The 13941-nt window shown below is 39.1% G+C and overlaps 2 protein-coding genes across 2 annotated transcripts; one reads left to right on the forward strand and one right to left on the reverse strand.

The window, feature by feature from the left end:
- Positions 1-231: 231 nt before the first annotated feature.
- Positions 232-7348, forward strand: tpp1 (tripeptidyl peptidase I). The gene is made up of 13 exons (XM_054613858.1): positions 232-320; positions 713-787; positions 1362-1501; positions 1639-1789; positions 2182-2303; positions 2423-2607; positions 2736-2934; positions 3181-3369; positions 3870-3942; positions 4287-4407; positions 4492-4653; positions 4953-5078; positions 5632-7348. Exons 1-13 carry the CDS (start codon positions 310-312, stop codon positions 5770-5772), a joined length of 1695 nt encoding a protein of 564 aa, XP_054469833.1. The 5' UTR covers positions 232-309; the 3' UTR covers positions 5773-7348.
- A 495-nt stretch (positions 7349-7843) lies between these two features.
- yy1a (YY1 transcription factor a) lies at positions 7844-12791 on the reverse strand. The gene is made up of 5 exons (XM_054613906.1): positions 12124-12791; positions 9862-10012; positions 9319-9379; positions 8964-9122; positions 7844-8696 (listed from the first exon to the last, which is right to left on the reverse strand). Exons 1-5 carry the CDS (start codon positions 12623-12625, stop codon positions 8514-8516), a joined length of 1056 nt encoding a protein of 351 aa, XP_054469881.1. The 5' UTR covers positions 12626-12791; the 3' UTR covers positions 7844-8513.
- Between the last annotated feature and the right edge of the window lie 1150 nt (positions 12792-13941).

The raw sequence follows: 13941 nt of genomic DNA on the forward strand, positions 1-13941 counted from the left end.
TTTGAATCTGCGCCCAGTACCACGTGCAGTCTGAGTCATGAATCTAACCCCGGTTTTCTTTTCACATCTACCTAATAAAGATTTTTTTTAAAAATGGCATGGAAGGGGTGGTTGCTAGTGCTACTGACGTTATACTGCATACAAATATTTTAAATGTAGGTGGCTGAATTTGTCCGAATGAAAAAAAAAAAAAAAAAAAAATGTGAATAACAAAATCACGTGAACGCATGTCACGTGACTGCTGGGTCTATAAACAGCCTGCCAGAACAACACAGCTGAGTTTCGACAACTGTACTAGCCGAGGACACGATGGACACACTGTGAGTGGTTTTACTGGGTGTTTTTACTGGTGTAACTGGGAGATAAATGTAATCTGTCGCACTGACCTAGATATATGTCTGCCAGCTAACAGCAGGTTGAAGTGTTCTCCTTAACGTCAGGGCTGCTGAAAACAACCACGTGTGTCTTTGTGTGATGAATGAGCAGTAAGCAGACTGTTGTATGTGCGTCTTTTTCTGCGGGTTAGGACATGTGTGTAATCTGACCTGACGCTACTTCACTGTCACATTGAGGCTTTGTTGTTGTTTTAACACCGAGATGAAACATGGAAGTACAGACGTGTTATTAATATTTTCCGGCAGTATTGTATGTGTGTATGAATATCTGCATGTTATCATTTCATTCTGCATTGTTTCGTTTCTCCTTCCGCCAGGCTGACCTTCTGGATCCCCTTGTTGTTCAGCTCGTTGGCCTTGGGTGGATATCTGGAACATGACCAAGACGTCTTGTGAGCACATCCACTTTAACAGCCATTTCCTTATTACTGTCTTTCTAATAAGTCGTGTTTGCATGCTACCTTATTTTTTTATTTTTACCCTTTTATGATATTTGAAAGTCGAGCCTCACCGACTCTCTCAATCTAGACTGATATTGGCAGGCCAAATGTGCTGCATAGACATATATAAAAGTGGAAATCTTTACAATTGTCTTGGATAAGGAATGTTACACTATTATTACTACGACTGGTATGTGAGTTATTTTAGGGAACAATTACTTTGGTGACTTTTGTTTCAAAGTGTGGCTCCAAATCCAGTCCAGAGATCAGGTCCTGTGAAGTTTGTCTTCTTCAAAAATCTCATGAACTGCAGCATGGAGTGAAACCCATTAATAAACTCTTTAAATCTCTGGGTTGGTTTAAAACACTGATGTTTAGAATGTTTGCATAATGGTTCAGTTAACCATAGCACCACAACAAAGTCATCAATCACATTGGTCCGTGCTTATATTTTCCGCTTCGCAGTGTTTGGTAAAGTGACGCCTCTGTTGGTAAAATATTATTAAATGGTTTAATCTTTCCTCAGGATACCACACGACTGGACTCATGTGGGTCGGGTGGACCCCACAGAGGAGCTGGAGCTGACCTTTGCCCTGAAGCAGCACAACGGTGACATGCTGGAGGAAATACTCAGACGGGTGTCGGACCCTGACTCAGCATTTTATGGTAGGCCTCTGTCTGAAAATTTGTTGGTAGTCTTCATGTAAACCTAAATATTTGGGATCTAAAGCACAATGTTAAACTGATGACACAAAAGCCTTTTTATACCACAGAGAGACAGAAGCCTGTTTTGTCCTCCACAGGTAAACACCTCACCCTGGAGGAAGTGTCCTTCATAGTGCGTCCGACTGAACTGACCCAGAAGGTGGTGGATCGCTGGCTGCAGAGTCATGGGATTACAAACTGCCTGACTGTACACACTCGGGACTTTTTACAGTGCACCATGACTGCAAAGTAAGCATATATTTTTAAGCAACATTTGTTCTGCTTACTCAACAGTCATCTTCTTGCTCTTGACACATTTAAGATACAAAAATGACCTTTTCTGCTCAAGTTCCCTCTGTGTGAAATCCATGCATGCTCTTATCTATACAGTTCCTCTTTCTGTGCTTGTTGGTTAAAATCAATCTTCAAGCTGCAGGGTTTGAAATTCATAAATCTAGGGCCAAGGTTATTGGACCTTTTTAAAAACAACTAACATAAACTTACCTTAAACTCCAACCCCTGATAACATTGTTTAACTTACTACCAGAAGTAAAACAAAGCCACTCTTGGATTATATTCATTTTACTCAGAGTTCTGCATACAAGCCAAGGCTATGGTTGTTTTTTGTTTTGTGCATTCAGGGTTGCAGAGACGCTGCTTCCAGGTAGCAAGTTCCACCGTTATATCAGGGATGGCCACACTTTTGTGAGGTCTTCAGCTCCGTACTCTGTTCATGATGATGTTCACCAGCACCTGGACTTTGGTGAGAACCGTTTCTAAAGGTGTAACCTGTTAAGCTGTCATCCGGGTTAATGTATATTTGATTAAGATCTGTAAATCATTGCTGGGTGGATGACATTTTTTCTTTCTCTGTTTCCACAGTTGGAGGGCTTCACCGCCTTCCTCCTAAAGGGCAGGACCTCTTCAAAACCTTGTCTAACAGGAAGCAAAAGCAGGTTAAGAGAGGAGTGCACCTGGGAGTGACTCCCTCCATCTTGAGGGCCCGCTACAACCTCACAGCCACTGACGTGGGAACAGCTCAGAACAACAGCCAGGCTGTAGCTCAGGTGTGGCCGTCTCAGAATAAGCTCATAATGGAAGGCTGTGTGTACGTTGCCGTCAGACATGTACACATTAGCTCGGACACTATTCTCACCACAACTTTATTACTTTAGCCAGCTGTTTTCTCTTTCAGTTCCTGGAGCAGTACTACAGCCCTGCAGACCTGGCAGAGTTCATGGGCATATATGGCAGAAGCTTCAAGCACCTCTCTCAGGTGGATCGGGTTGTAGGCACTCAGGGAGCAGGAAAGGCTGGTATCGAGGCCAGTCTGGATGTAGAGTACATCATGAGCACAGGGGCAAACATCTCCACATGGGTCTTTACCAATCCAGGTCTGTACGAGAGACTGTCTGTGTGTGTGTCTGTGTTTGGAACTGAAAGGAGAACTTTAAAATTTTAATTGACTTTCTTTTCAGGTAAAATAATGATATTAAATCTAGAGACTCTAACAATATTCATACATAAGCCAGGTGTACAGTTACATTAATAGAAATATCACAGTATCAGGTGTTGAGCAGTTGGCAAGTTTAGAGGTAAAATAACAAAGTAATACTCTGATTTACTAACGGTCCCTTCAGGTCGTCATGAGTCCCAGGAGCCTTTCCTCCAGTGGATGGTTTTGCTCAGCAACATGTCTGACCTGCCATGGGTTCACACTATCAGCTACGGAGACGATGAAGACAGCCTGTCTACGGCGTACATGATGCGCATCAACACAGAGTTTATGAAGGCTGGCGTCAGGGGAATCTCGTTGCTCTTTGCTTCTGGTCAGTAAGGAGGAAGTATGCTGATCCCATCCACATGCCTTGTACTTAGCAGCACACAGAGACATTCAACAACATTATGACTGTTAATGAGCTAACAACGCCTTTGTGTGTGTCAATTTGTCAGGAAATCGTCAGCCTGTTGTCTTTTTGAAATGTGACAGTCACATCAAACATTCTGTCACTCCTGTTAAATGCAATGACTGCGACCTCACACTAGTTTCTGGCTTGGTTTCTAATCCATCTAGTTTCTTTAGTGAAATAACAGATTCCTGTTTTCGGTGGACACAAAGACTATACTTAAAGAAAATAAGGAACTGTAACCTGACTTTTTTCTCTTTGGCAACATGTCAGCTTACTGTGGCTATGCTCCATTGTTATTGACACATTGCACATTATCACACTTGAAACATGAACATATCACTATTGTTTCAAATAAACCCCTAGGCATGTAATTACCTGTTGCATAATCTTTAGTCTATGTGATCTTGTTTGATGTTCAGGTGACAGTGGTGCAGGCTGCAAACATTTCGGTAAAGACCAAAACTCCTTCAGGCCGAGTTTTCCTGCATCAAGGTAAAGCATTTCTACATTTCTGAACGCAAACCGGTTTCTGTGTGACACAAGTTACTGATATTTGCATAGGACTAGACTGGGGAAACTGTCTCATGCCTTGTATCAGAATCTACAAAGACCTATGGATATTCAATTTCAAATTTAGAAAGCAAAACAGTTTAAAAAATAATTTAGCCTACAGTATGTTTTGCTAAAGGTGGCTTCAGTGCAACAGACATACGTTTCTAAGTCCCTCCAACCGCCCTCTTATACGTGCTGTAGCTAGTGTAGCGAAGGTCTTCTCTCTAAAGGTATGGGAATAGCATTAAACATCCATCGCTTTGTGCCTCGCCTCTCGTTCCCAGCCCGTATGTGACCACAGTAGGAGGAACATCATTCAAGAACCCATTTAAGGTCACATTTGAAGTTACAGATTACATCAGTGGAGGAGGCTTCAGCAACGTCTTCAAGATGCCCGACTACCAGGTAATAATAATAATAAGATTATCAACTGTTTTATGATCAGTTATTGCAGACAGTGTAATTTATGGGGTGTATTTGTGTTCCAAGGCCAGTGCAGTAGATGGGTACCTGAAGACTGTGGCCGCGACCCTTCCTCCTAAGACATATTACAATACCAGCGGCAGGGCTTATCCGGACATGGCTGCTCTGTCGGATAACTACTGGGTGGTCATCAACAGAGTACCCGTCCCCTGGGTGTCTGGAACCTCGGTGGGATATGTTAAACTTGGTTATGCTTTTGGTGAAAAGAGCATCGGCAATGTACAGAACAGATAAAAAGCCATACAATGATTTTCTGTAGTGAAAGAGGATAAAGCACAGTTACAGTACGAAACCAATATAAACTGAGTAACATGTACAAATAATCAAATCTAAACATGCAAGCAGGTTATTCACATTTTCGCTGTCCAAAAAACATTTCTAAAGATTGCATACAGTAGTTACCTTTTTGGTATTAATTGCTCACTTTATTGCTTTTCATCATATAACTCAATGATTGTACCATCCAGGCCTCAACCCCTGTGGTCGGAGGAATACTGTCTCTCATCAATGACCAGCGGCTGCTGAAGGGCCTGCCTGCCCTGGGCTTCCTCAACCCCCGCCTCTACAAGCTCAAGGGACAAGCTCTTTTTGATGTAAGTAAAGATATTACAGTAGTTTAATAATTATACAGTTACCTATTGAAGCTCGTTTTCAGACTTGCTTTATGGAGGAAACTCATTTATATTTAATCTATTGCAATTAAATACATCAGCTCTGCCATGAATTCTACCTTTTTACAAAATGTACAATGTTAAGTTTTTGTTCCCAGGTGTTGATATGTCAGAAATGGGTAAATTCAATTAGAGGTTGTTGTACTGGACTACATTATATTAAGATGTGCTTAAAAGTGTGTTCTTCCAATTTACATATCATGGGGACAGAAGATAGGCAGAAAATTAGAAACACAATGTAATGCTGTTTAAACAGTTGAGAACAGGGAAAAAATATAAATAACTTTGCAGTATTGTGTCAGATTTTGTGTGAAAAACACAAGACAATTAATATGCTTTGGTCACGTTGCTACTGTAAATTGAAGCAGTATGTTTGTACATTCATTAAGGTTTAATGTGAACAGTAGGAGAGTGAAACCCTTTGTCAACATACCTTGTAGTCATGGTCTGTTTCCTAAATGCTTTGGGTCTCCAGGTAACTGAAGGCTGTCACCTGGCCTGTCTGGATGAACAGGTTCAGGGTAAAGGTTTCTGTGCTGCACCGTCGTGGGATCCTGTTACAGGATGGGGGACTCCTAACTACCCTGAACTGCTGGCTGCTCTGCTAGCTGAGTAAAACTCAGAGATCATGAGTGAAACCATCAGGGTGGCTTCTGCTCTGAGAGCAGGTACTACACAAAAAATCCAGAGGCAGGATGGCGAAATAGAGGGAAAACTATGCCTAAACTTTAGATTTATGCCTCTTTCTTTTATTCATTGTTAATTTGAAGTCAGACACTGCGTTATTCCAGCCTTCAGGATTGTTTTATTTTTCTTATCCTCACTAGTATGCATGTAAGGTACATTTTATCAATACTCCAAAAGGCTTAAAACTGTTTCCTCAAATATTTTATGTCGGGAATATTCGTGGTTTGGGCTTTTTATATTGCTACACTGCAGTTGCTTTTTTCTGCTCTTCACTGCATTTTAACTGACCCAGATTTCTCAGTGACTCTCTCAAACACACTCACAGGTAGCGTAGTGTTAACACTAATCTGATGCCTTGAATCCATGCTGCTAGATTCACAGCTTGGGGAAAGTGTGGGTAAACTGGTTGCTATGCATAAAGAACATAATCATACTAAAATACACCTCTTAGATGTACACATAGGACTATTTGAATAGGTTTTCTTTTTAATAGTGTTGTGTTTGATGTCAATCAAGAATCTTTATCAAGAACTTTATACCGGATGAAATAATTTCACCAGATCAGGCAATTCAGCATAAAATTAGATAGGTTTGGTTTGCAGTAAGACTGAGATGGCCAAACTGTTTAATATTGTTGGTCTATTTTGCCATACTACTCTGCAGGGATGAACTAGGTACAAGTCATAGTTTCATTTAATTAAAGTACTATATTTGCATGAAATTAAAAAAATAAAATGTTACTTGTGTATTTGAAATAAAACGGGAACATAAAGTATGTGGCTTAAGACTACCAGGACCTTTTGAAACTTGATTTTACTGTTTGTTGCCGTTTCCTCTGCGCCTACAAACTAACCAAATGCACTCTTATATGTGGGTTAAAGGTGATTCATTGTCGTTTCTACCCACCAGCATTGTTGAACTTGTCTTTATTTTTAAACCATTTAAATCCTCAAATCAGATGTATTTAATGTGAGAGACTGCCTGTGATGCATTGTTTATTAAAGACCGATTTGTACTTGGAAATGTCAGTTGATTGTTTAAGATGATTTGCGTATGAAGGCTGATCTGGATGCTGCAGTTTTAAGAAACTCAGCACACGCTTGTGCAATTTGAAAATGGAAATGAATTGCTGACTTATCTGATAATCGCTGAATTGATTGTCATTTTTGTAAAAAGCAAAACTAGTTCCTGTTTCGAATAATGACATTGTTTTGGTTGGGGCCATGGAATTATATTGGTGTTATTACTTAAGTACAACTAGTACTTGTACTGATTGTGACAATTGGTAATGTTTGAGAATGCAGCTGCCAAAGTGAGCAAAGAGTTTCTCTCTAAAAAGACCTTTAATTTCTAATGCAAATTTTGACATTCTCCCTGACTTCTTTTGTCACACGAGTTACCAGCTGTAAGATGCCACTTCCAAACTGTTCAATTTAAGTTTTAGGATGTGATACAATTGTCAATCATATATTTGCAAGTGTGCTGAAAAATAAAACAAAACTGAATGTTTCACTTCCTTTTTTTTTTTTCTTTCTGCAAGTAACCAAGTGAGGAAATGTTCAGTTAAGTAACCAGAAAAGGAAATAAAGGGTGAAGTACTTTATCACCTTGTTATACTGTCAAAGTTTTGAATACTGAGAACACATTAATGTAACTACAAATGTGGTTCTTGTTGAGCTTAAACAGAAACTCTAAAACACTAATTATATTGTTGTGATGATATCAAGAACAGATCGACCAACTCCATGGGCTCAGATCTGTTTACAGTGTTACATCCTAAGTAAATAGAAAATAGAGCGTTTCTGAAGGGAAGTGTTGCCATATCAAGACAAACCCCCTCAGATGCTGTCGTGACCTCAAATAGCCTCATTGTTGTTTTTTTTGAGCAGCTCTAATCATTTTCTTGAGATGAAATTCCTACTTAAACAGCTGCATAATATTATAAACATGGGAATTATATAAAAAGGTTGAGTTTTAATTGTGAGAGGACAGATGACACTTTTGGTGTTTGTAGTGCAAGGGAGAAAACATTTTAATCGGTGATCACTATTGAAAATCACATGGCTATTATCTACATGATTCTGATATTGCGTTGTACAAAATGAGTATATGCAAAGAACACCCAGTCCCCCCTCGAAACACACTCAGATGAAGGGGAAAGGGAGAGTTAAAACAAACTGAAACCTAAGAAGAGCTACGGGGACAATCTTACTACATACGTTACCACAGAGCTTATGTCAAACAGTGTACAATATGCACACTTGGGGAAAGTAGAAAATTGAAAAGGTGTCATTGCTGAGGATTGATGCAAATTGAACATCTATTGCAAAAACTTTTTAAATGGCTGTGTTAAGGTATAAATATGCTTTAGGTGCAGATCCATGAATTAACATCTTCACAAGAAGAAAGCGTAAATTGTTCCATCCAGGTAGCGCCAAAGTAGGGTAGAGAGAGATGCCTGAGGGGGTCGGGGTTCTCATGAGATCCTTGTTCAAACCTCCATAAGTTTATCAAAAGCTTGAGAAAGGGCCATTTCTCAAAAACCTTTTATCTAGAGATAATACAAAGGGGACTTCTTGTTTCACAACCAAGCAGGCCACGGGACATTAGTTTGTCAAGAAGCGGAGATACAGGTCGAGTCCTCCAGTGTTCGCTCACGTCATTGTCTTTTCACTGGTTGTTTTTGGCTTTGGCGTGTGTGAGGATGTGAGACTTCAGGTTGGTTGACTGGGCAAATTTTTTGTTGCAGCCATCAAAGGGGCACACATACGGGCGGTCTCCAGTGTGAATACGCACATGTGTGCGCAAGTTAAAGTCCAGAGAGAACCGCTTGCCACAGCCCTCAAATGTGCACTGGAGACGAGACGAAAGAGATGGAGTTAACGCTGCTACATGTCTCAGCATGGCTCACAGATAAAACTCATTTAATTTGAACTGCAGGCATTTAATATGACAACAGCAAGTTTTGTATATGAATGCTCTTCCACAAGCAAGTTGGGCAAAGTTTACGTTTCAGCATATATTAAAATCTTCCTTTTTAAGCAAAAACATTTTTTGCAGCTTCTCCATAAGAAGGAAAGTAACGTATGACACGCTGAAAGAAAAAAAAAAAGGACTGACCTGGAAAGGTTTCTCTCCTGTGTGTACCAGTTGATGCCTCTTGAGTTTTGAACTCTCCACAAAGGCCTTGCCACACTCTGCACAGACGTGCACACGAGGCCCGTGGGTGTGCAAGTGCTTTCTCATCGCTGAGTTGTCCCTGAACATCTTGGTACATCCCTGAGCAAGAGAGAAACCAGTTGAAGCTAATCACTCACTGGACTTATTGACTTTACGGTGCAGAGAATACATACATGTCCTCATTACGTTCATGTTAAAATAAAGAGATACAGTAGAACTGAGTTTGCTTCATTTCATGTTATAAACTTCATCTATTGCACAGTACTTTATAAGCTGGTGTAATAAACAGACTCACTTTATGTGGACAGGCTATCGTTCTGGGTGCATCGTCTTCTTTTACTTTTCTTGGCTTCATTCTGCATCAGAAAAAAAGTGGTCACATTACATTACAGTCATTTAGCAGACGCTTTTATCCAAAGCGACTTACAATAAGTGTATTCAACATAGGTATTCAAGAGAAGAGTCATAAGTGCATCTCCTTTCTTAAACAATCATCATTATAGACTGTTTACACAACTATCTACATTCTTGACACAGACTTAAATTCAAATAAATAAAAACTGGTATAACTTGTATGTGTAATGGGACCAGGCCAACCAGACTCTTCAATCAATATTATGTTAAATACTACACATCACACGAAAAAGCTGACTGGCATGTGCTGGTTGAACCACGTGAAGTGCATTACTTCTTTCTCTTTTGTACCATCACAATGTTCCTGTAACTTGAGGCAAGTGAAGCAAATCATTTCTCTTTTAGAAACTGTTGTATGAGTCAGTTTTTTGGCCCACTGAATTTGACCACAACATCCACTCTGAGATAACACCAACGTCCGTACCGTGCAAACTCTGCCAGCTGTTTGGGGTCTGAGAGGTCAATGCCTGGGATACCTCCAGGAGGAAGCTTCTTCCCTGTCATGTATTCAGAGTAATCTGGAGGAGAGTTTTCCCCTATGATTTGCTCCTCGTGGTCTATATCCTTCTTGTCATCTGAATGGGAGGAACAGAGGTGTTGATAATGAGGCCAGTACCAGAACATGTGGAAATAATTGATTAAAGACATTAGATAAAGACATAGAGATAAAACTGTATCATGACAACCCCTTATCAGAATTTCCTGCCTCTCTCTGTTACTTATTTTCTACTAATAGAACCATAGGACAGGAAATACAGATTAGGGCTTGACGGTCTGTATTCAAAAAAATACAAATGTTGTAGACTGATAGTGTCAGTGTTGAATATAAAAGGAGTCCAAAAAACTTTACTTTCTAACTCACTCGTGCACATATCTTTGCAAATTACTCATGACCCATTCACACTTCCGTGTTTACAAACATTAACAAATATAAGTTGCAAATATATATATATATAGTTGATGTATTTTTATAGGAATGTGTCATGGTATAAACCACACAGTGTTGTATAAAGCCACCAGGATACTATAAATATATAATATATAAACATATATATATACATATAATTAATGCTATAATAATCATCCAGCTGATGCACAGCACTAGCAGACTGCATAACTACTGTGTTTTTACAAACATTAACAAATATAAGTTGCAAATATAATATATAAGTATATAAATATATAATATATAAACATATAAATATACATATAATTAATGCTATAATAATCATCCAGCTGATGCACAGCACTAGCAACTGCATAACTATGTTTTTTTAAACATTAACATGGTATATATAGGATACTAGCAAAATATATATATATATTAACATATAATTAATGCTATAATAATCATCCAGCTGATGCACAGCACTAGCAGACTGCATAACTACTATGTTTTTACAAACATTAACAAATATATATATATATATAAAAGTATATAAATATATAATTTAATGCTATAATAATCATCCAGCTGATGCACAGCACTAGCAGACTGCATAACTATGTTTTTACAAACATTAACAAATATAAGTTGGAAATATAAATATATATACAAGTATATAAATATATATATATATAAACATATATATACACATAATATACATATAAGTTAATGTATTTTTATAGGAATGTGTCATGGTATAAAGCCACCAGGATACTAGCAAAATAATATATAGCTCTTAGTCAATAATTAATGCTATAATAATCATCCAGCTGATGCACAGCACTAGCAGACTGCATAACTACTATGTTTTTACAAACATTAACAAATATATATATATATATATATATATATAAGTATATAAATATATAATATATAAAACATATAATTAATGCTATAATAATCATCCAGCTGATGCACAGCACTAGCAGACTGCATAACTACTATGTTTTTACAAACATTAACAAATATATATATATATAATAAATATATAATATATAAACATATAATTAATGCTATAATAATCATCCAGCTGATGCACAGCACTAGCAGACTGCATAACTATGTTTTTACAAACATTAACAAATATAAGTTGCAAATATAAATATAAATATATAATAAATATATAATATATAAACATATATATACACATATACATATATAAGTTGATGTATTTTTATAGGAATGTGTCATGGTATAAAGCCACCAGGATACTAGCACAAATAACTGTGCTGAGCTCTTAGTCAATAATTAATGCTATAATAATCATCCAGCTGATGCACAGCACCAGCAGACTGCATAACTATTTTTGGACGCAGGTGTCTAGTTCGCTGGAACCTTCTTAAACGAACACATGTGTTCTGAGCGTCGGGGAGTTGTGTAAATTCCGAGGGTTCCCTGAAGGCGCCTCCTCCTCCGCCACCGTAGCAGTGAACTGCGCCACAGCGGCCTAGCGGAGCCAGCTGCACTCGCTCCCACCACCGCCGCCATCTTCGCCGGCCAAATAAACGCCATTTTTTCGGGCGCCGCCATACTTTCTAGACCGGGGAAATATGGCGGCGCCCATCGAGACATAAAAACATGGCTTCCCATAAAAACAAAACATCTCAAACGGGGGTTTTACGCGGCTCAGAGGTGGGAATTAGTTTCTACTTTGGAGCCTGACGAGGCCGCGACCGGGCCCGTCCACACCGAGAACAAAGCGACCAACGTGGAAGAATTCACCCCCAGATATGCACTTACCAGATGCCCACATAGTCACTGAAAACTCCCCCTCCAAAGTCTTTATCTGCACCTGCTTCTGCTCCCACTTTCTGCCCATTTCCCCCCCGCCCAGGTAGCTCTTTTTCCCCGCTTTCTTCCCGCTTCCAGCCCTCTTCATGCGGCCCGCGGAGGAGCTTCTCCCCCCGACGGCGACAAGAGTCTGTTCGATGTAGTCGTCCTCCGCGGCGGGCACCGGGATGAGGATCTGGTCTTCGAAGCCGTCGTCCGTGTGCAGCTCTGAGTCGTCCTCGCCCACCACCTCCTCTCTGGTCTGCACCAGGATGACCTCCTGGTGCGTGTGGATGGAGTGCGGGTCGTCGGAGTCGAGCGGCTGCAGGGCGATCATCGGCTGGTGCTCCCCGTCGTCTCCCACCACCGTCGTCTCGATGGTCTCCACTTCTATCTCATGCAGCTCCACGATCTCAGCCGGCATCTCCGAGCCGTCCGTCTCTATGTACAGTGTGTCCCCCGACGCCATCATGAATGTTGTATTTCCTCCTATGCTATTTTTTATTTTTTTACCCCTCTCTCTCTCTTTTCCTCCTGTCTGAACTTCCTCCTCCCTCTCCTACAACAACGCTACACTACTGGACCGTACTCTCGTCGCCACAGTGCTCTAGATTTGAAGTCTCGCGTGATTTGGACCAGAGGAGTCCCTTTCAAATGGGGAACTTTACACCTGCAGCATCTTGTTTCTTATAAATTGGCCATAAAGATATTGCCATGAATGTGATAAGATAAGATAAGATAAGATAAGATAAGATAAGATAATCCTTTATTAGTCCCGCAGCAAGGAGGATAGTGCAAACAAGAGACATAGTAAATAAAAAAATAAGTATTATAAATAAGCAAATGAGCAGTAAAAAACAGTAAAGAACAGTAGAGAATCCACAGTAACTGAAATATTATATGTAATATCCGTCCGTCTCTATGTACAGTGTGTATTATTACTATTGTCTTGAACTTTAGTATATGTGATCAATTACCCAGGGAAAAATATATGGTCATATTTATCATAGCCTAACATGTTACAAGTTGCCTAATAACTATAGTCCTGTGCAAACAAGAGATATGTAAATTTATATAAATAAGCAAATTTTATTTTTTTTGTATTAGTTATTGTGGAAAAATATACTTCCTCCTTACTCCTACAACAACGCTACAATACTTGTTTTTTACTGTACTCTCGTCGCCACAGTGCTCTAGATTTGAAGTCTCGCGTGATTTGGACCAGAGGAGTGGGGAACTTTACACCTGCAGCATCTTGTTTCTTATAAATTGGCCATAAAGATATTGCCATGAATGTGATAAGATAAGATAAGATAAGATAATCCTTTATTAGTCCCGCAGCAAGATTACAGCAGCAAGGAGGATAGTGCAAACAAGAGACATAGTAAATAAAAATAAAAAACGAGATCAAAATAAGTATTATAAATAAGCAAATGAGCAGTAAAAAACAGTAAAGAACAGTAGAGAATCCACAGTAACTGAAATATTATATATACAGACAGAAACTATTATTACTATTGTATTGCACAGTGTATTAGTATATGTGATCAATTATTTTTAGGGAAACATATATGGTCATATTTATCATAGCCTAACATGTTACAAGTTGCAATACTATAATTAGTTGCAATACTATAATTATAGTCATTCTGTTTGTATTGTAGATTATTTATTTTTTTAGTTATTGTGGTTTTCTTACTTATTTAAAATACTTGTTTTTTACTGTACTCTCGTCACCACAGTGCTCTAGATTTGAAGTCTCGCGTGATTTGGACCAGAGGAGTCCCT

Source organism: Anoplopoma fimbria, chromosome 15, assembly GCF_027596085.1.
Source record: "Anoplopoma fimbria isolate UVic2021 breed Golden Eagle Sablefish chromosome 15, Afim_UVic_2022, whole genome shotgun sequence".
NCBI lineage: Eukaryota > Metazoa > Chordata > Actinopteri > Perciformes > Anoplopomatidae > Anoplopoma > Anoplopoma fimbria.

Coding starts and splice junctions, on each gene's coding strand:
- tpp1 (XM_054613858.1), top strand. Junction 3,370..3,869: donor CTCGTTGCTCTTTGCTTCTG/GTCAGTAAGGAG, acceptor TTTGATGTTCAG/GTGACAGTGGTGCAGGCTGC. Junction 5,079..5,631: donor AGGGACAAGCTCTTTTTGAT/GTAAGTAAAGAT, acceptor TTGGGTCTCCAG/GTAACTGAAGGCTGTCACCT.
- yy1a (XM_054613906.1), bottom strand. CDS start 12,625: ATGATGGCGTCGGGGGACACACTGTACATAGAGACGGACGGCTCGGAG. Junction 9,123..9,318: donor CGATAGCCTGTCCACATAAA/GTGAGTCTGTTT, acceptor TCTCTTGCTCAG/GGATGTACCAAGATGTTCAG. Junction 8,697..8,963: donor CAGGAGAGAAACCTTTCCAG/GTCAGTCCTTTT, acceptor TCTCGTCTCCAG/TGCACATTTGAGGGCTGTGG.